General features: G+C 38.2%; 9 protein-coding genes across 9 annotated transcripts; 5 read left to right on the top strand and 4 right to left on the bottom strand. All coding sequences in view use genetic code 12, as the record gives it.

Moving 5' to 3' along the window:
- Positions 1-391: 391 nt before the first annotated feature.
- Positions 392-2,083, top strand: MNS1 (mannosyl-oligosaccharide 1,2-alpha-mannosidase; the record flags this gene model as incomplete). Its single annotated transcript, XM_049323796.1, has 1 exon — positions 392-2,083. The coding sequence occupies one exon, from the start codon at positions 392-394 to the stop codon at positions 2,081-2,083; it is 1,692 nt and encodes a 563-aa protein (XP_049180403.1).
- A 701-nt stretch (positions 2,084-2,784) lies between these two features.
- WAR1 (War1p) lies at positions 2,785-5,244 on the top strand (the record flags this gene model as incomplete). The annotated part of the gene is made up of 1 exon (XM_049323794.1): positions 2,785-5,244. One exon carries the CDS (start codon positions 2,785-2,787, stop codon positions 5,242-5,244), a length of 2,460 nt encoding a protein of 819 aa, XP_049180402.1.
- A 199-nt stretch (positions 5,245-5,443) lies between these two features.
- On the top strand, positions 5,444-5,935 carry KGF56_002552 (uncharacterized protein; the record flags this gene model as incomplete). The annotated part of the gene is made up of 1 exon (XM_049323793.1): positions 5,444-5,935. The coding sequence occupies one exon, from the start codon at positions 5,444-5,446 to the stop codon at positions 5,933-5,935; it is 492 nt and encodes a 163-aa protein (XP_049180401.1).
- A 70-nt stretch (positions 5,936-6,005) lies between these two features.
- Positions 6,006-7,715, bottom strand: STR2 (cystathionine gamma-synthase; the record flags this gene model as incomplete). Its single annotated transcript, XM_049323792.1, has 1 exon — positions 6,006-7,715. One exon carries the CDS (start codon positions 7,713-7,715, stop codon positions 6,006-6,008), a length of 1,710 nt encoding a protein of 569 aa, XP_049180400.1.
- Positions 7,716-8,090: 375 nt separating this feature from the next.
- Positions 8,091-12,504, top strand: KGF56_002550 (uncharacterized protein; the record flags this gene model as incomplete). The annotated part of the gene is made up of 3 exons (XM_049323791.1): positions 8,091-8,799; positions 9,485-11,867; positions 11,952-12,504. 3 exons carry the CDS (start codon positions 8,091-8,093, stop codon positions 12,502-12,504), a joined length of 3,645 nt encoding a protein of 1,214 aa, XP_049180399.1.
- Positions 12,505-12,588: 84 nt separating this feature from the next.
- Positions 12,589-13,230, bottom strand: TSR2 (Tsr2p; the record flags this gene model as incomplete). The annotated part of the gene is made up of 1 exon (XM_049323790.1): positions 12,589-13,230. One exon carries the CDS (start codon positions 13,228-13,230, stop codon positions 12,589-12,591), a length of 642 nt encoding a protein of 213 aa, XP_049180398.1.
- A 207-nt stretch (positions 13,231-13,437) lies between these two features.
- ORC1 (origin recognition complex subunit 1) lies at positions 13,438-15,828 on the bottom strand (the record flags this gene model as incomplete). The annotated part of the gene is made up of 1 exon (XM_049323789.1): positions 13,438-15,828. One exon carries the CDS (start codon positions 15,826-15,828, stop codon positions 13,438-13,440), a length of 2,391 nt encoding a protein of 796 aa, XP_049180397.1.
- Positions 15,829-16,205: 377 nt separating this feature from the next.
- TEM1 (Ras family GTPase) lies at positions 16,206-16,886 on the bottom strand (the record flags this gene model as incomplete). Its single annotated transcript, XM_049323788.1, has 2 exons — positions 16,206-16,760; positions 16,851-16,886. 2 exons carry the CDS (start codon positions 16,884-16,886, stop codon positions 16,206-16,208), a joined length of 591 nt encoding a protein of 196 aa, XP_049180396.1.
- A 1,529-nt stretch (positions 16,887-18,415) lies between these two features.
- RPS1 (40S ribosomal protein eS1) lies at positions 18,416-19,186 on the top strand (the record flags this gene model as incomplete). Its single annotated transcript, XM_049323787.1, has 1 exon — positions 18,416-19,186. The coding sequence occupies one exon, from the start codon at positions 18,416-18,418 to the stop codon at positions 19,184-19,186; it is 771 nt and encodes a 256-aa protein (XP_049180395.1).
- Between the last annotated feature and the right edge of the window lie 661 nt (positions 19,187-19,847).

Below are 19,847 nucleotides of genomic sequence, written 5' to 3'. Positions count from 1 at the left end.
TTTTCTTACGCTTATTGCATGGTAAATGACGTAAGGCATTTTTCAACAGAAAAAAAAAAGATCAATAACCACAACGCAATCAAGATGTAATACTTGTTTATCTGGAGCAAAAGTCAGGTATGGACTAAAGAAGGTCAATAGCGCCGTGCAAACCGAGGTTCTTATAAAGACTCTTTACACGCAGAAGCTCTTTGCCTCTGGAATCTTTGCCTCTGGACTCTTTACTTCCAGACACTTTGCTTCTGGACTCTTTACTTCCAGACACTTTACTTCCAAGACTTTCCCCTCCGCTACCGTTTCCATTAACCAGAAGATGAAAAAAAAAAAAAAAAAAAGATGGTAGGAAAAGAAAATAAGAATGTAAGATTGTAGTCTCTTGATTGATTTCTCAATGTCTTTTAACTTTGAAAAGGTTACCTTGGGGAACACTTTCAAAGACAAGCCCACGAGCAAGTCATTACCGCTTTTTTACAAAAACAAAGCACCATTTACACCCCTGAATAATAAACAAAAACGGAAAGTGATGTTATTAAAGGGGTTCATATTCCTGGTGGCTCTATATATTTTGTACTTTTTGGTTTCTCGTGAGTTTTCCCCCAAATTTCAAATCCTCAGCAATGAAATTGATTGGAAAGCAGCTCAACAGGAGGTTCGCAAGGCTACGTTAGATTCGTGGCACACATATGAGAAGTACGGCTGGGGCACTGATGTCTACCACCCATTACTGGAGAGAGGCGAGAATATGGGACCAAAACCACTAGGCTGGATGATTGTAGACTCAATTGATACCTTGATGATTATGGGATGTCAAGAGGAGGTGGAGAGAGCGCAAAAATGGATCAAAAATGACTTAAACTATAAATTTGACTACTATGTCAACAACTTTGAGACAACCATTCGAATGTTGGGCGGTTTGCTATCAGCTTTCCATTTGAGCGGTGAAGATTTGTACTTGGACAAAGCAGTCGGCCTTGCAAATTCCTTACATGGAGCATATGACACTCCATCGGGCATCCCGTACTCCTCAGTCAACTTAAAAACCGGGGTAGGAATCAAAAATCACGTTGATAATGGGGCATCGTCTACTGCCGAAGCAGCCACTGTTCAGTTAGAGTTAAGATATTTGGCAAAATTGACCGGTGAAGTTGATTGGTGGAAAATCTCCGAAAAGGTTATGAAGGTTTTGGAAAGTAATAAGCCAAAAGATGGGTTGGTTCCAATTTACGTTAGTACCGATACTGGTAAATTTCAAGGTAGTTTGATCAGATTGGGCAGTAGAGGCGACTCGTATTATGAATATCTTGTGAAACAGTATTTGCAGACTAAGGAAAAGGAAACAGTATATTATGACATGTATCGCGAGGCAATAGATGGAATAAGACTGAAATTGTTGAGAAAATCGTACCCCAACGGCTTGTGGTTTATAGGGGAACTAGATCGAGGAGTGTTTAGCTCCAAGATGGACCACCTTGTCTGTTTCCTTGGTGGAACTTTAGCAGTTGGCGCCACAAATGGATTACCATTAAGCAAGGCAAAAGAGAAAGAGTGGTGGAATAAAAAGAGAGAGGAGGATTTTGAATTTGGAGAAGAATTAACCAAAACTTGTTATATGATGTACAAAGAAACAGAATTGGGACTATCACCTGAGATTGTTGTGTTTAATGAGGATGAGCTGATAGAGAGAGATTTTACAATCAAAAAAGCCGATACCCATAATTTGATGCGACCTGAAACAGTTGAATCCATATTTTACTTATATAGGTTGACAGGTGACTTGAAATACAGGAAATGGGGCTACGAGATTTTCCAGAGCTTTATGAAATACGCCAAAATTGTTAATAAAAACGGTGATATTTCATTTGCTTCGTTACAAGATGTCACTCTGCTTGATAATGAGGGACTGCCAAAACTTCGAGATAATACGGAGAGTTTTTGGTTCGCTGAGACGTTGAAATATTTGTACCTCTTATTTGACGATACAAACAAGGTCCCATTGGATCAGTATGTCTTCAACACAGAGGCACACCCATTCCCAAAATTTGACTTGAATGAGCATTTGAAAACTGGTTGGAAGAGAAGTTAACGAGGAACTAAAAACTTAAAAAAAAAAAAAAAAAAAAAAAAAAAAAAAAAAAAAAAAAAAAAAAAAAAAAAAGAAAGAATGAAAGAATGAAACTTACCTAAATATGTCAATATTAAGCTTTTTTAGACAAAATGAAGTATTTTGTATAGTAAATATAATACGAGAAGCTGTTTAAAAAGAAAGTTGTCGATCTTTTCCTACAACAGTGTCACAAATGTCTCCAGAATTATTCTCGTAAGTGAGTTACACATTATCTTGCATCTTAATAAACTTCTTTCCCCCTCCCCTTTTTTTTCTTTCTTTTTTTTTTTCCATCAAAAAGAGGACTAGAAAGGCAAAGATAGAAGGCTTCTGTCATACAAGGAAAGGTCATTTATTGATATCGTTACCTTATATTGAGAGTAAGGATGCAAATGTCATAATTGAAACTAAGCCTGGAGGAGGGGGTGAGGGGGGACAAACATTGCTCTTTCACTTCTATTGTATCTTTTTCTATTGTTTGTCTTCTTTTTCCGAAATATTGAGGAGTAAAAAAGCTTTATAAATTTCCATTCCTTTTTTCTCTTCGCGAATTGGCCGTTATTACATTCAAGAAGGCTTCTTGGTTAAAGATCAGCCGTGTCATTCCGTTACGCCTCACTCTGTCACCACCACCCGTTTTAGCCTAACTCACACCCTTGTTATTTCCGTTTTTCTTTTACATGTCGGTAGTAGTCAAGAGTGATTCTTCTGGTGATTTTACATCTAGCCCAATTAATTCCAGTTCAGTACGATCAAAACCAAAGCATAAACATAACAATGCAACAGAAGCAGACACAGTGGTGTATGGATTAAATGACGAGGATGAAGAGCAGTTTTCGCCTACTGATTCAGACCAACAATCACAGAAAAGACAAAAGATTACACGTAGATCTGTTGCTTGCAAGAGCTGCCACTCGTTGAAAGTCAAGTGTACTCCCTCAAACCCACAAGATCCTGGTGCCTCTTGTGTAAGATGTTTAAACGCAAACAGAAAATGTGAAATCGATCTTAATCAAACTAGAAAAAGGAGAAAAAAAGCAGAGATTTTAGAGGCAAAGAAGAAAGAGGCCGAGAAGGAGATGAAAGAGGTGGAGAAGGAGATGAAGGATGCGGTTGTGGAAAAAAAGATGAAAAAGCCCGCAAGCTTTTCTCAAACACTTCCATCGCCAGTAGCGATGCCGCTCGTTCAGACCCGCGCCCTGCTGTCCACAATACCATCGATTCCAAGCAATTTGAATCCAGCGAGTTATAGTCCATCAGCACCATCTGTACAATCTGCACCACCAGTTCCAGCTCCTCCACCACCACCACCACCTCTTTTAAACATACACCCTCAATTACCATCACCCAAGTTTGATCCCCAGATTCCACTATCTAAAGATCAAGAAATCGCCAGTTTGAAACAGAGAATTCGAATGTTGGAGACACAGTTGATGCATAGACACAGAAAATCCTATTCACAACAGGGTATCCAGTCCGATTCGAGTACAGATTCCCCACCATTTATATCCAAGTTTGACTTGGAGCAAGAGATTGCCATTTTGGGCGAGGCTTCGTCAAAATTAACTGACGTAACAAATGAGTTGAACTTGTTGGCTGATAGGAGAACAAGAATGTTGAGAAGCTCAATACCTCCTGATGTTGTATCAAAAGGCTTTTTAACATTAGCAGAAGCAGATGTACGATTAAACCTATACCGGGATCGTATTTTGTCTTTTCTCCCATTAGTGGAAATTCCAGTACATTTGAGCGCGGACCAGTTTCGGATTCAGCAACCATTCTTGTTCAACGCAATCATGTCTGTAAGTAACACAGTAAATAGAGCAGGCGTTAACCCAGATCAAGCTCTAGCTTTGGATAATGAGGCAATTCGGTCGGTATGCGATGAAGCAATGGTTGTGGGAACTAAATCAGTCGAAGTTATCAAGAGTATCTTAGTCTTGAGCTTATACTACAATTCACCGGAGTTATTTAGACAACGCAGATACCATTTGTTGAATACCATTTGCGTGTCGTTATTGCATGATTTGGGTATTGTCTCTCGACCTACATATACATTTACTGAAGGAACGTTGAAACAGGATGCAGAACCAAAAACAAGCGAAGAATACCGTTCATTGGTTTTGATCATCTATTTCAATACTGTGAGCATTTGTCTTATTTTGAGGAGGTCCATCTACATCAAATGGACCAGCTATGTTGAAGAGTGTTGTCGTATTCTCGAAAATTCGTCGCAAGAAAAGTATCGGAAGCTAGCACTTTTTGCGAGGATCAATTCCGCTTTGGAAAACATTCACCATATCACACATTCCTCTGAATTGGATGACAAAAGGCCATCAACCTCAATGTTCATAGTATCTGAGTTACAAAAAAGGTTGATGGAGTTGAGGAAAAAAGTAAAGAATGATGATCATGTGTTTCTTTCCTACCTTCATTCGGTAGAAGCTTACCTATGCGAGCCAAACTTTACCAACATGTTTAACCGCGACGATTCTCTGTTGAGCTCAAGAGCCGTAAAGGCAATTTCAGATTGTACAAATTCATGTCTAGCTGCGCTAAATGAGTATACGCAACTATCGTCCGATGAAGTAGCACAGATGCCATTAGCTTTTGGCTCGCGTGTGATGTACACTGGTGGTATGCTTTTAAGATTGAGGTATTTGATCATGTCATTGTCATCACATATCGACAAAGATCTAGTACCTCGAGACGCGGTAATTATCATTCAAAAAGTTTGCCGCTTAGTAGAACAATCTCACTTACAGCATCCTGATAATCATTTGCTTAAAAAGACGCGCTTAGTGATGCAATTGTTTACGCAAACTTATGCCACCCAGATCGAAGAGTTACTTTTCAAAAACAATTCTACACCTCAAAACCTTAAACCGTTCAACAGCAATGTGGAAAAGCCGCTTGACATTTTATCACTAGCTGCATACCATCTGCCCTACCAGCCAAAGAACAGCACACCTCAAGAACATGAATTTAGAGACTATAGGCTACCGCTGATATCTATGGATTCGCAAAACATATACAACACGATAAACGACGAGTTCTGGAGCAATTTGATCAGCACAGATACAGACCATGTGAACTTTATCAATAGTAATAACGCTTACGATGAAATATTTTTTAACTAGACTTGTAATTGTAATAGAAAACATAAAAAGAGAAAAAGAAAAACCATATTGAAGAAAAATATATATGTATATATATGTATAAAGAAATTTTTAGTAGTATTAAGTTGTTTTCTTTTTTTTTTTTTTTTTTTCCATTTTTTTTCAACCTTTGTAGATGTAAGTTATGAGGAATAGATTCAATTTACTGGATGTTGTACGAATGCTTGGTGGAGTTCTTCTCCTCAATGCACTTTTGTCGTACTGGTTTACTTCCGATACAACTTGGGGTTATCACGGGAAGTACATAAACTGGAGATTTTTCAAGCATCAGTTTTCACCAAAACTACTGCTTACATTATCGGAGTTGGCCAAATACGACGGATCTGATGGTGGCCAAATTCTCTTAGCAATAAACGGCAGTGTATACGATGTAAGCTCTAATAGAGATATCTACGGACCAAAGGGAACGTACCATAGTCTAGTTGGAAAAGATGCAGCGAGGGTATATGTTACTGGCTGTTTTCGCAAAAGTGACGAGTACACGCATGATTTACGAGGATTAGACGCAGAGGAATGTGAAAGAGATATCAAGAGTTGGCAAAAATTTTTCCACAACCATCGCGACTATTGGTATGTTGGTCAAGTAGAGTTGAATTATGATTTTCCCGAAAACCCCCCAGAACCTTGCCAGCATATAAAATTCCCAGGTTGAAAAAAAGTTTGTAATGAATGGTTTCTTTTATTTGTTTAATTTATTCTCTCTCTCTCTCTCTCTCTCTCTCTTATTGTTCTAATGACTTTTCTAAAACTTGTAACAAATCCTCGGGCTCTTCTAATCCAATACTGATTCTAATCAAATTGCGGTCGACTCCCCATTGCTCAATTTCATCCAATTCTTGATAATGAGCAAGAATAGAGTAGGGACACGCTAATGAAAAATTAGTTCCCAATGAAGGACCCTTGTACAAGTCTACTGAGTTGAAAAACTTAATAGCATCACTAGGTTTGTGAAACACAAAAGAAATCAAGCCACCATAACCGCCATCCTGGGTCTTGATCATATCGTAGTGATGCCTTGATGGGCTAACTGATGGGTAATATACCTTGGAGATTTTTGGATTAGAAAGAAGTAAGTTGACAACTTTCTCGGAGGTATTGTCGACTTTGTGTACACGTTCAACAAAGTCTCTTGAGTTACGTTCTAACCATAACGCATCTTCATCCCAGAACAAATCCTCATAATTTGTGTTGAAAAATTTTTTAAGTTTGGCGTAATATCTTGATAATGGATTTAAAACTAACGACCCCGCCAAAACGTTTGAATCTCCAGAAAAGACTTTGGTTAGTGAAGATGCAACCATGTCTGCATATGGCAAAACGTGGATATTTATAAAGTTCCCCACGGTTTCGTCAACAACTATAGCAAAATCATATTTTTCGCCCAACTCTTTAATCTTCTTCAAATTGGGCGTTTTCAACAACGGGTTCGAAGGACATTCACAAAACAATGCCATAATCTTCAACCCTTCTTCTAAGTCCTTTTCCAATTGCAATAAGGACGAGTCATCGCCCAAGCCAAGGAAAATAACACCGGGGCCAAACTTTTTCAATATATTTAGAGTATCCACATAGGGAAAGCCAAAACAAACAGATTTTCCAGCTGGTAAAATATTGAAAAGAGCATGATGTGCATAGAATATGGAGGCCATACCAGAAGGGAATAAGTATACATCTGACTCGCTCAAGTATTTCCCCCTTTTCAGCTTTTCAATCTCTTCAATTTGATTACAACTCTTGTCCACTTTCCCACAAATACGCCTGCGCAAAGCTCTTTTTGCTTCATTGGCGAATTTTAGATCCAAAACTCGTCCAAACTTTTGTTCAATAAACGTATCAAATTCTGTTTCTAAATCGTCATTGAAACAACCAGATGCACTTGATCTGGAAGCTCTAATTGACGGCGATCTCGATTGTATTTTTTGAGCTTGTAGTTCTTGCTTTGTCTTGCTTTTTGGCCCAGTAAATAACGACTTCAAAATATACTCTCCCATTCGCGAACTAACCACCTCTCCCGAATGCTGCCAGTAGCTCTTTGCCAATGGAAACAACAGCTTTGGAAAAAACACTACCCCAAAAGTCGCTCCTACTTGTATTGATTTGTCTGAATCGGAAACTGGTTCAGGAGTGCTCAATTGAAGTATTCTAATTTTCCCTTCAAAATGACTTTTCAAAAACTCTCTACAACGCTTTGCAACTTTGTAGCTTGGGAAAACCAAGCATTCTTCTCCTTCTCTACCGTATTTTGCTTCCAACTTTCGACAAAGTTGTCGAATAGACGAATGGATGTAAAATCTTGGGTATCCAGAGCTCATTTTCGACGTGACCCAGTGCTCCCCTTCCTCATAAGCAATATTAGCTTCCCATGTTGGTAGCGTCACCGAAACGGCATGGGGGATATTAGGAATAGGTAACCCAACCTCTTGCGAAGGCATCGAATAATGAAGATATAGATATCTAGTTGATTCTTTTTTGTTTTTTCTCCTTACTTTTTTTTTTTTTTTTTCTTCTTCTTCTTTTCATCAACACATTCTTTGATGTAAGTGAAATTGATTGTGAATTGGCCTGGTATTGGTCAATGGTCACCCTCCTAGTACACTGCTCATAAGGGCAGCGTAATAGCGGCTTTATGCTCCGGAAGGAACAAGGTTGATTTGCAATTGTTAGGTATTTGCCCTTGGATATATTTTTCTTCCAACTTACATTGGGTGCAAATTGATCCATTTTCAATATCAAGCCAATTTTTTTTTTTTTTTTTCATTTCTATTTTGATTAACAAGGCCGTGGTTGTTTTTTTTTTTCAAGCAGAGATGGCTCCGCCGATTCGGTTGATTTATGTACAACCCGATATCGAAAATACCATATTGTATTACACCTACCAGGCATCGAATCCTGAGAAATTTGCCGCTCGTGACGATGACAAATTCATCATATACGGTGGTTCAGCATCATACATTTTGAGGATTGTGAATAGTGATCAAGAAACACTACGATGTTTCAGCTCAAACTATGTTTCTATATTTGTATTGAGCTCGAGCTTTATAATCTGGTCGAATACGGATAATCTAGGAGTTGAAGTACCGTACCAATTAATCTATTTGCATGCATTGGACAATGACTTCTCCTTGTACTTACAAGTTGAAAACTGCGATATCTTGAGCTCTAGCCTGCTGGTGCTGGTTGAGGGTATTGTTGAGCTTAAATTGACAGAAAGTGTTAATAACGGTAATACGAATCGGCTTTTTGAAAGCTTAAGTGGGAAGGCAAGTGCCATTTACCAGGCCATGACCATTTGTTCCGCTATGCATCTGGACTCAAGTAGCGAGAATGAGAATGAGGATGAGGATGAGAATGAGGATAATTTAGGGTTAAGCAAAAACCCACCTGCTATAGAGATACCACTTAATTGGTTGAATAACAGCGGAGACGACTCGGGAACCGTGATTGGGAACAATGGAGACGCTGATGATCTTGACGAAGATAACAATGATACTACTACAGACGATAATTTAGTTGCAAGTATGAGTGTTGATGTTGGGTTCGGCCCAATAGTTGGTGCAAAACGGAACGGAAAAGATGAAAATTTGTGCAATATAAGTAAAAGGAGCCGAACACACTAAAAGTTCGAGAGACAAACAATTGAGACTAATAATCTATAAATACTCATTCATACAAAACCGTTTTATCAAAAATATACTTTACCAAAAAGATCTCTTCATTAGTGTAACAACTTCTTTGCCTGATAAATCTAATGAAGTTTTTGGTTTTGTATGAATGCTACCTATGTAGCCAATAAATCCACACAATACTGACTCTTGCTCATGCAAAGGAGACCAATAATACCGACTCCACTGACTCTTGCTCATGCAAAGGAGACCAATAATACCGACTCCACTGACTCTGCTCATGCAAATGCTTCGCATTCGAATGAGGGAAAGTATTTTTACCTCTACATACATCATAGGTCTTTTCCATCATGAAAATTTATTTGATGAGGAAGAGAGAAAAAAAAAAAAATAGAAAAAAGAATACTACTACATAAACTAATACAACTTTTCCCCAGCAAAGGTGTGAGAGATAAAAAGAGTGTGAGTCAGTGAGTGAGCGAGTGAGCAAGCGAGTGTATTCGATGTCCATATGAATTCAGAAGCGAGGTTGTGCTTCTCGAACTACTTTAACAAGTTGGGACAAGGCGGCGTAATAGCTTATGAAGATGAAAAGTTTTGGTCCAAGTTTTGGAAATTACCATCAACTTGTCAGGAGATAAACGAGATTCTCACATTAAATGAGTTACGACGAGTTCAGCGACAGAATGCAGTGAATTATATTACGTTGGTACAAGTTTTATGTCACGAAATAATACGACGGTCTAGACAGGAGGTATGGACAGAAGGTGATGATGACAAACATATACTCAATTGCATCAGACTACTAATTAAACTCTTACCTCCGTTGTTTGAGTTGGAAAACTACTTTCTGGATGTGGAACATGCCTTGTTTTGGGATGAAAATGTAGCCCCAACAAAATGGGCAACGCTTATTACTCAAACAGGGTCGTTGTGTGATAAATCAGGTTCATCCCACCACTTGTACCTGAAAAACAGTTTAGCTGTTTTCTTAATGATGAGCTTGGTTAGCTTACTATTCACAAAGGGTTTTACAGTGTCTTATTCAAATATGGGCGGTACAAGCTTTAGTCTATGGGAGCCGGGCATCGGACTCAACAATGCAAAATATGCTGCTCCCATTCCAACAATTGATAGTAACAGAGCTGAGGTGCTAAAGTTAATTATCGTTTTATGTTCAACTAGCCTTTATTTGTCTTCTTCAGAAGTGATTTCTAAGGGAAGCAGATTTCTCACAATCTTAGTCTCACACACACCCAAAGTGACGTTGTTAACTCTTGTCTCGTCGTTGACCAATATTACATGCAGATCCTCAAGAAGCGCACCAGTAGAAAATGCATTGCATTTTGATAAAGCAAATTTTACAGAGATACGACACCTCCTCGTTACTTACTCGTTGCAATTGTTGACTTTGATGATCCTGTACCCAATTCCAAGCGGCTCTGACTTATTCTTAGATTCAAAGTTAAAACCACGCAATATGGCAAGACATTACATGGGCCGAATACAAAAAGAAGATGAGCTACGTCTTTTGGCATTTTCTTCGATGCATATTTTGCGTTCACCACTCGTCAAATCCAAGGAGTCTGAAAATGGAGCACTTTCACTAATCAAAAATGTAAACCGACCATCCTTATGGGCCCTTGAGATTGTAGTTCTAATGTGGGAATTGATTCAATGCAACAAACATTTCAAAGCATTGATCAGTGAGAAATTTTTGGCCGACCTTATGGTGATTTTGCTATATTACATTTTTGCTTTTCACGAACAGCATGCCCACAAAAGTTTGGTTCAAATATGTGCTTATTTCCTACTATACTTGAGTTCCGAGTTGGATATGATAAAGGGCTTATTTTACCCAATGAGCTTTTCATTTTATGACGCTTTACCTTCAAATTACAAACTTTCAATCACCCCATTGACGACGCGGGATTTTCTCGTCAGTCAAATAAGCACAATCCTCTTAAACAACACCCTGCTACAGCAGTCCTCATACATATACAAACCGTTACCCAGCTCTTTATTGAATACACTAGTTGAAATACTTTATAATCTTATTGGGCCCGTATCTAAAGAACCGTTACAAGTACACAATGACCTGAAAAAAAAATTACTCAATCCAAATCCAAATGGTGGCCTATCTTACCACGCCTCATCTTTGATCACACAGCTTGTTGGATGCTATTCTAATCAAAGTTTTTTGCTTGAAAAACCACTACATCTTCATTTGGTTGCATTGATAGTTCGGGCTATTTGTGCAGCTATTATCAAGCATCCACGTTCTTCAAGAATGCTCTCTTTCTGCATGTTGAAAAATGAAAAAACTTACAACGAGCTATGGAACACAGTTTTCAGTTTTGAAAATGTATTTGTCAAGGGTGACACAATTGCAAAGATTGAGGAAAGCACTGAAGCAGAAACCACACTGAAAGCTGCCGAAGTGGGTACACAAAATGCAATTTCTATTACAAGGCCACCGCTGCTGACACCCATGATGATGATAATGAAGCGGGTGATTCCGCGAAATGTTGACAACTCAGTGATTCCAAGCTTATCAGAACTTGAAAGTATTGAAGCTTCTTTGAGACCGCAACAACCTCCAGGTATGACCGAGAGAGCACGCGAGAAGAAAAAAAAAGATATACCAATTGGCAAATCATGGACAGGAAAGGACTCGTTAACTGTGATTTTGACTATTATTCTTCCTCACTTGAAATCAGTGGTAAAGGAAGTTTGTCCTGGGGACTCTGGAATGAGCATTGACAGTTTTGATCTTGTCAAGCGCATTGAAAACTCAGACTTTTCCAAGATTATAGACGAGCACAAAAACCAGATTAGCTATGACTTGTTACCGGGAACACCCTTAGAGCAGTTGAAATTTCTTTGGAGTCATTTATCACTTGGGTGGTATATTTCTCTTTTACTTGGAAGTGTGTACAACGCGGAGACACTGGTCAAGACGTATGTGGGAAATAACAATAGGTTTGTTAAAAACTTTGCAAAGTCAATTGCAACAGTGAGCAAGCTCACATCGGGCTTGACAAGTTTTTTGAAGCTGAATGAGACTACTACTACTACTAATAATAATAATAATAATAATAACACTGATACTGTTGCTACTTCTTCTTCTACTACTACTATCACTACTGCTACCACCACTTCATCATCGTCATCATGTTCTACTACCACTACTGCCACCACCACCACTGCTACTACTGAAGAGGAGTCCTCACAGTGGATAGACAACGCTCTTAGCTCAATCAATATATGGGGAGGAACACGTATTAGATTGTTCAAAGTTGAGAGTATTTCAAATGATAGCTTTTTTGCAAACTTTGGCAAGAGCAATGGTGTTGCCACACACCAAGCAGTACCTAGCAGTACACCAGGAAGTTTGAGTGATATAACAAAGAGACTCAGCGATCTCAATATGAGTAACACTTCTCCAGCAGGATCGGGACTTAGTACACCAATTGAAGAGCAAGAGTCTTATTTTGAAAGCAGACCTTACAGGAATTCGGTTACAAGTTTGCATTCGCTAAATTCATTAAATCGTACTAGAAGCTATACAACACCTGGAAACTCAATAAGTCATTAGATAAAAATATAAATATATACATCTATATATATATATATATATATGATTCACCTTGTATAAAAAGAATAAAAGAAAAAAACAAGGTCACCTTCTTCTTCTACCCTTTTGTACCAATTTAAAGCCATCTTCATCTATTACTGGGCCATGCTGTACATCTTGAACCTCCGCTATATCGTCTACTTCCATAGACTCGTCATCCTTTTCATTGTCGTCTCCCCTCTCATCGTTGTCGTCGTCGTCGTCTTCTTCACTATCTGAAACTCCAGGATTATTTAAATCTTCCCCAACATGAACAGCCGTACTCTCTAAAACAGTGTTTTTCTTTTTCTCAAGCCAAACTTGATAAAACTGATCAATCATATCATACGCGCCTTTCGCAGCTTCTTTATAAAATTTCATTATCAAAGCAGCAATCTCCAAAGCTGAGTCATTATCAACTTGTGTGTCAAACTCATCCAACATGGCGTACAATAATGTCTCTTCTATTAGTTGCACGTCTACAATTTTTGATTCACTGAAAAGGTCTATAATGATACAACTGATCCAGTCTCTTTTCTCGCCTGATTTAGGTCCACCCCATGAATTTTCAACTGCAGTTGTCAATTCTTCCCATTTATAAACTGCCATACAAACACCGAGCTCAAACTTGGCTTGCTGTACCTCATTTCCAAACTTCAATGTCCCATTTTCCAGCTCAACATATTCTGAAGCATCTATCGAGGTCATCTGGAAAATCTACAAAAAAAAATAAAAAATGAGGGGATGGATAAAGAGAAAGAAAGAGAAAGAGAAAGAGATTGTAAACTCTTTAATTCTCTTTCTACTAATAAGAGAAGAAGCTCATCTCGCATCTCGCATCTCGCGCATCTCACGCATCTCGCGCATTCCTTCACCTTTTTGAAATTTTCTTAATAGTCTTAACGCTACCAAATACTATAAATACTGGGACACTTCTTGATCTCTCTTCATTACTGAAACCAATTCTTCTTCACTCACATTTAACAAAACCAACCTCTTTCTTTCGCTTAAAGTGTTTTGCTGATTAACTATACCAGCCTCTACCAATGAGTTCAATATATAGTCGAAGTTGTGTATTCGCAAGTTTACCTTGATTTGGCTTCCAACTCCTCCCTTGTTGGTATATAGCAAATCGTGCATCGAAGTGTCTGTTCTAAAAGGATTCGAGGTAACGGACATGGCTATCGCATTTTTCATCTCTTCTGCTAAATCTCCAATGGAATTCTCAGCTAATCCGCTCCGCCTCATGCGCCTTAACATCGCTGACAAAAATAGTTTTGATGCAAATGGTAAAGCAGTAAGATACTGCGCCAATGGTGAATTAACACTCTCGTTTATCGCCTGGGAAATATGCGATATTGATACTTGATAAGTATCGCTATTCTCTTCCTGCTGCCCCACTTGCTCCTCCAAGTACTGCTTTTCGGCTATTTCCGCTGCTCTCCTGCAAATCGTTAAAACTCGGCGAGCGTCACCGCTCACACTTGCAACTTTCCTCGAGGCAAAGCCAATGGCATCTTCACCAACAATAACCTTGTACTTGCTATTCTTGGTAAGATCATCCAACCGGCGTTTGATGATCTCGCCTAGTTGTGCAAAAGTGTAACCTTTAAATTGTATTCTTCGCAAGCCCATTCTAGATGAGACCTTATTTGAAAGCATTCGTTCAGGCAAGTCCATCGTGTTTGCAACCGCAATAACAATCAATTTGGAAGTACTGTAAGTTGGCCAGTTGAAGAAATTATACATAACATTCAGTTTTCCTTGGGCAATTTGATCGAGTTCGTCCATCAACACAACCAAGGGCCTTCTTGAGGTATCCTCTTTTTTAAAGTATTCTTCTAGTAATATCACTGCATTGGCATCAACTATGCGATCGCCTCCAGTGATTTGCTCCCAGAGCATACAATACGCGACCGTCGGTGATAATAGCTTTAGTCCATTAATTTCAAGAAAATCAAACTTGCCTATTTCTCCGGTGTCAGTGTCAGCTAGCTCGGACATTTGACGAATCACTTCCTTGATTGTAGCTGTCTTCCCCATACCAGGCACTCCACTAACGTATATGCAACACCCACTACCCTCATTGATAGCACTTTCTAAATTAGCCCAGATAGACATAAATTCATCCTCGCGACCGGGAAGCGACAGTAACCGTTGCGAAGTATGCAACCTAGCTCTTAACTCTGTAAAAGCTTCCGATTTAGGATCATGAAGTTGATCTTTGGGTTTAGTCGGAGAAGTGAGTAATGGCAACGGAGTTTGTCCCGTGGCTACTCTCATTCTTTTTCGAGGAGTCAATATAGAATAAACCTCCTCAATTTTAGAGTCTACTCTTGACTTTTTAGGCGTTCCTTTAGGTTGGGGTATAGTTTTCTTTGAAGACGGCAGTTTGGCTGAAGCCTGCCTTTTATTGGGCGTAGATAATAATTTGCCTTTGTCAGCTTTCTCTTTGTAGATATCACTATCTTTGTCACTTTCAATCAAAAATCCATTGTCGCTTTCAACAGAAGCCTCTTCATCACTATCAATTAGAAATCCATCATCGCTTTCAACTGAAGCCTCTTCATCACTACTCGAGTCTAAATTCTGTTTGTTTTCCAACTTTGAAGGCTTTTTCTTTACTGCAAGACAGCTATTCTCTTTATTGTCTCGTTTGAGGAGCATTTCCTTCAATAAACCTACAAACCGATCTGGGTTCAGGAGAAGAAGCTTAATAATATCATTGTAATCGAATATCTTTGAAAATTTGTCCTTTTCATTAGTAGCTCTCCGACACATAAATGTTTTCCGACTGTTTGACTCATCAATCACAATCTCCTTAAATTCTTGCTCCGATAATACCTTGACATCAGCAATTATATCATTCAACTTAACCTCTCCCAAGTAAGGAGTGAGAAATATTTCATTCTCCAAAATTTCAACTGAGGAAGTATCCTCGACTTCTTCTTTATTACTGAACCAAAGAACAAAAACTTCAGGAATTTCACTTGCGCCAAATCGAATGTCCCTAACCAAGGCAGAAAGTGTCTCATTTTCATAATTGACTAGAATGGTATCACTTACTTTTACCTCAAACTGATCACTTTGTCGTCTTAGAATAATTTGATTTGACTTGTCAGTTTTTCGTCTGCTTGAACGCCTATGTTGGTGTTTCTCCTGTTTCTCCCCCTCCTCCTCCCGCTGCCGCTGCCGCTGCTGCTGCTGCTGCTGCTGCTCATCCTCCTCATTATCATTATCATTGACTTGTCTTTGACCTAAATCCGAGCCAAATATGTAATCCCAACCATTAGATTTCTTGCTCATCCTGGTTAAGAACTTTAAGAGTTCCACGCGGAAAAACTTCCCAAAATGAAAAAAAAAAATAAAATAAAAAAGTAAGACAAGCTAAGGAATCAAAAAAATTAGTATTGAGATAGACATTGGAGTTGGCAATGTGGTTGCAATAAACATTATAAAAATTAAAGCTGGTATAGTAGAAGAGATAGAGAAGGGAGCAAAGAGCAATTTGAACAAATAGCTTAAACGCTTTGAAGTACAAATCATGATGCCCGATTATACCAATTCAAATAAAAATAAAAAAAAAAGAACGGGCTCACTGTATTTGAATATATGTAGATGAGTAGAACTAAACGGGGTCATTAAAAAATCATTATATTGCGTGTTTTTCTTTGCTCTATTTCTCATTTGAATATCAATATAGGCTCTCCAACATTCACAATTTCATCTAAATTCAACTTCAAGTCGAATGCCTTTGACAAGATGATTTTGAAAATTTTTTGTACATTGATTGAATGGCTCGTGGAGCAAAAAACCACAGGTGCTTTCATTGCACTTGCAAATTTCTTTGCTTGCTGAGTAATCTCAATTTGGTCCTGAAAGGAAAGATCGATAAATTGATCATACTTTGTCCCTATCAAAAATGGAATAGCAGTTTTGTTGAAGCCTCGCACTTGTCGGTACCACTCTTTTATTGAATTTAAAGTAGATTTTCTAGTCAAATCAAACATAAATAGTATAGCTACAGCATCGTTGGAAACCAATGGCAACATGTTTACAAACTCCTTTTGTCCGCCCAAGTCCCATATCGAAAACATTATTGTTGTGTTTCTAATCTGTATTCGTTTGTCCATGAAATTAACACCGAGCGTTTGTATATAATCCTCGTCAAATGAACCCTCAACATATTTTACCATTAGAGACGTCTTACCAATCTGCGAATCTCCAATTAAACCGATCTTGAGCGATACCCTAGAGATTTCAATGTTAGTCAAAAATGGGAAAAGAAAAAGAGGGAATTGAGGGAAATAAGCCCTCTAACCTTTAACGTACTGGTTGTTTTGTTCCTGTTGATCTTCTTCCATGTTTCTAGTACAGGAAAGCTATCAATGAGATGGATACTCTCTTCAATAGAAGGTCCCTTTTAAATCTCAATTTTTCCTCAATGGGAAAGAGAGAATCAAAAAGGTAAACAAGAAAAAAGATTATTTTTTTTTCTGAGAAAATGAAAAGTTGCAAAAGAAAAAGTCTCTTGACTAGACGCTCATATTCATAGGTACGATTTAGAGGCAAGGTGGAAGATGCTAGGAGAAATTGTGATTGGGCACAAGAAACTGCTAAACTGCTAAACTGCCAAATCCAAGTAGCCAAATTGCCAAATTGCCCACATCGCCAAAATCGATTTTTTAGCGATTTTGGTAATTTGGATAAACCGCACTTGTACTTGCGAGATTAGATATGGATAAACCAAAGTTATAGAGAATTGGCTTTGGAATGATTGAATTGTATGAATATTAAAATTTAACCAAACCTTTTGGTTTCGCTAGTCAAGAGCTTTGACGAGAGCTTTTTTGTCTTCAACACATCCCAGCTTTCTGTGCCTACACTACCTTATCTCTACTCTCTCTCTCTCTCTCTCTCTCGACTAGTATCTTTTTGCTCAATAGTCTATCTCTAGTCTCTGTATGGTCTCTACTCAAGACTTTTTTTCTATTAGACCTGTTTTGCTCGATAGTCTATATCTCTCTTCGACTATCGAGCAAAGCGAGATACTTTATTTCACTCAGTATGTTCTCTTTCTACTACACTAGCTTTGTTCAACTAGTCTCTAGTCTCTGCTCTCTCCGATTACCGAGCAAAGTGACTCTACTCTAGACTATCCACTCTTGATTTCTCTTTCTCCTCTGTCTTTTTACTACACTCGCCTTGCTCGATAATCTACAACCCTGGTCTCTGCTCTGTACTGTACTCTGGACTATCTCGCTGTGCCCGATAGTCTATATCTCTACTCTCTCTCTACTACACTTGCTTTGCTCTATAGTCTATATCTATAGTCTCTACTCTCTACTCTCTACTTCTCTCTCTGCTCTCTAGACTTTACTCTCTTCTCTCTTTTTACTACACTCGTGTTTCTCAATAGTCTATATCTCTACTCTCTGGTCTCTTCAACTAGACTCGCTTTGCTCGTCTAGTCTTTTCTAGTCTGTTCTACTCTACTCTGCACAATACTACTTTTGCGCTTCTCAACAAGTGTCTCTGATCTCTACACTCTTTTCTATAGACAAGGGCCATTTTCGGCTCCTCTAGTTTCTACAAAGCTTTATTCTCTCAACTAAAACTGTCTTTGGCTCCTCTAGTCCCCTCCAGCAGTCTTTGGCTCCTCTAGTCTCTTCAGTCCATCGTGCCCTTACCAGACTTTTTTCTTTTTTTTTTTCCCACATTTTTTTTTACCCTACAGTCGTGTACAATGTGCAAGGAAATCTACAATTTTGAAAAAAAAAAAAAAAATTTTTCAAATTTTTCAGAATGCCCTGCTTTTTACTCGTTTCTTTCTCTTTTCTCTATCGACAACTATCCAGCATTTTAGAGCAGACTCAAAGCAAAGCATATCAATATGGCTGTAGGAAAGAATAAACGTCTTAGTAAATCCAAGAAAGGAGCCAAGAAGAGAATTGTTGATCCTTTTACCAGGAAAGATTGGTTTGACATTAAAGCCCCAACCACTTTTGAAAACAGAAATGTTGGTAAGACTTTGATTAATAGATCAACTGGTTTAAAAAACGCAGCTGATGGATTAAAAGGAAGAGTTGTTGAAGTTTGTTTAGCTGATTTACAAGGTTCCGAAGATCACGCTTACAGAAAAATCAAGTTAAGAGTTGACGAAGTTCAAGGTAAAAACTTGTTGACCAACTTCCACGGTTTGAACTTTACATCAGATAAATTAAGATCATTGGTTAGAAAATGGCAATCATTAGTTGAAGCTAACGTCACTGTCAAAACCTCTGACGACTACGTTTTGAGGGTTTTCGCTATTGCCTTCACCAAGAGACAACCAAACCAAATCAAAAAGACAACTTATGCTCAATCATCCAAGTTGAGAGAAGTTAGAAAAAAGATGACTGAAATCATGCAAAGAGAAGTTTCAAACTGTACTTTGGCTCAATTAACTTCTAAATTGATTCCAGAAGTCATTGGTCGTGAAATTGAAAAATCAACTCAAACTATCTTCCCATTACAGAATGTTCACATAAGAAAAGTCAAATTGTTGAAACAACCTAAATTCGACTTGGGTTCATTATTGGCTTTACACGGTGAAGCCTCATCTGAAGAAAAAGGTAAGAAAGTTTCTAGCGGTTTCAAAGATGTTGTTTTGGAATCAGTTTAATGAGCAAAAAAAAAAAAAAAGAAAAGAAAATAGGGAGTATGTATTTAGCTATTCTTCTTTATTTTTAAATCATTTTATACATAACATGCGAATCGAAAATGACGTAGTGTGAATGCCTCTTAAAAGTTGACTAAAAATTGTGAAAAGTCTACATTGCGCAGTGTATTCTCTCCTCATCCCCCTTGAAGTTGTACCGGGTGGTTATGAGAGAAACGAAAAGAGCTCACTATCGAGCAGAGCGAGATGGGGTTGCAACAAGTTACAAAGTTCTGCTCACTATCGAGCAGCACACGGGTTTGATTGCTCCACTAGCTCGCTTCGCTCGATAGTGTCAAAAAACTAAACTTGGCAAGAGAATAAATGTATCCACGATATTGCACTCATTTTGTTGCGAATTTTTTTTAATAACTTCACATATAGTGTAATGTCGGCTCCTATTTCAATTATGATCTAATTGACACTGATTTTTGAAAGAAAAGAAAAAATTAAAAAGTTTACTCCACTAGGGAGCGAAGCGAGCTAGTGTCGATATACTTTCTAGTGTCGATATACTTTCTAGTGTCGATATACTTTCTAGTGTCGATATACTTTCTAGTGTCGATATACTTTCTAGTGTCGATATACTTTCTAGTGTCGATATACTTTCTAGTGTCGATATAGC

Source organism: Candida oxycetoniae, assembly GCF_023343755.2.
Source record: "Candida oxycetoniae strain CBS 10844 chromosome Unknown scaffold57, whole genome shotgun sequence".
Classification (NCBI taxonomy): Eukaryota; Fungi; Ascomycota; class Pichiomycetes; order Serinales; family Debaryomycetaceae; genus Lodderomyces; species Lodderomyces oxycetoniae.
The sequence above is the reverse complement of the archived record's forward strand: the minus strand, read 5'-3'. Positions and strand labels throughout refer to the sequence as shown.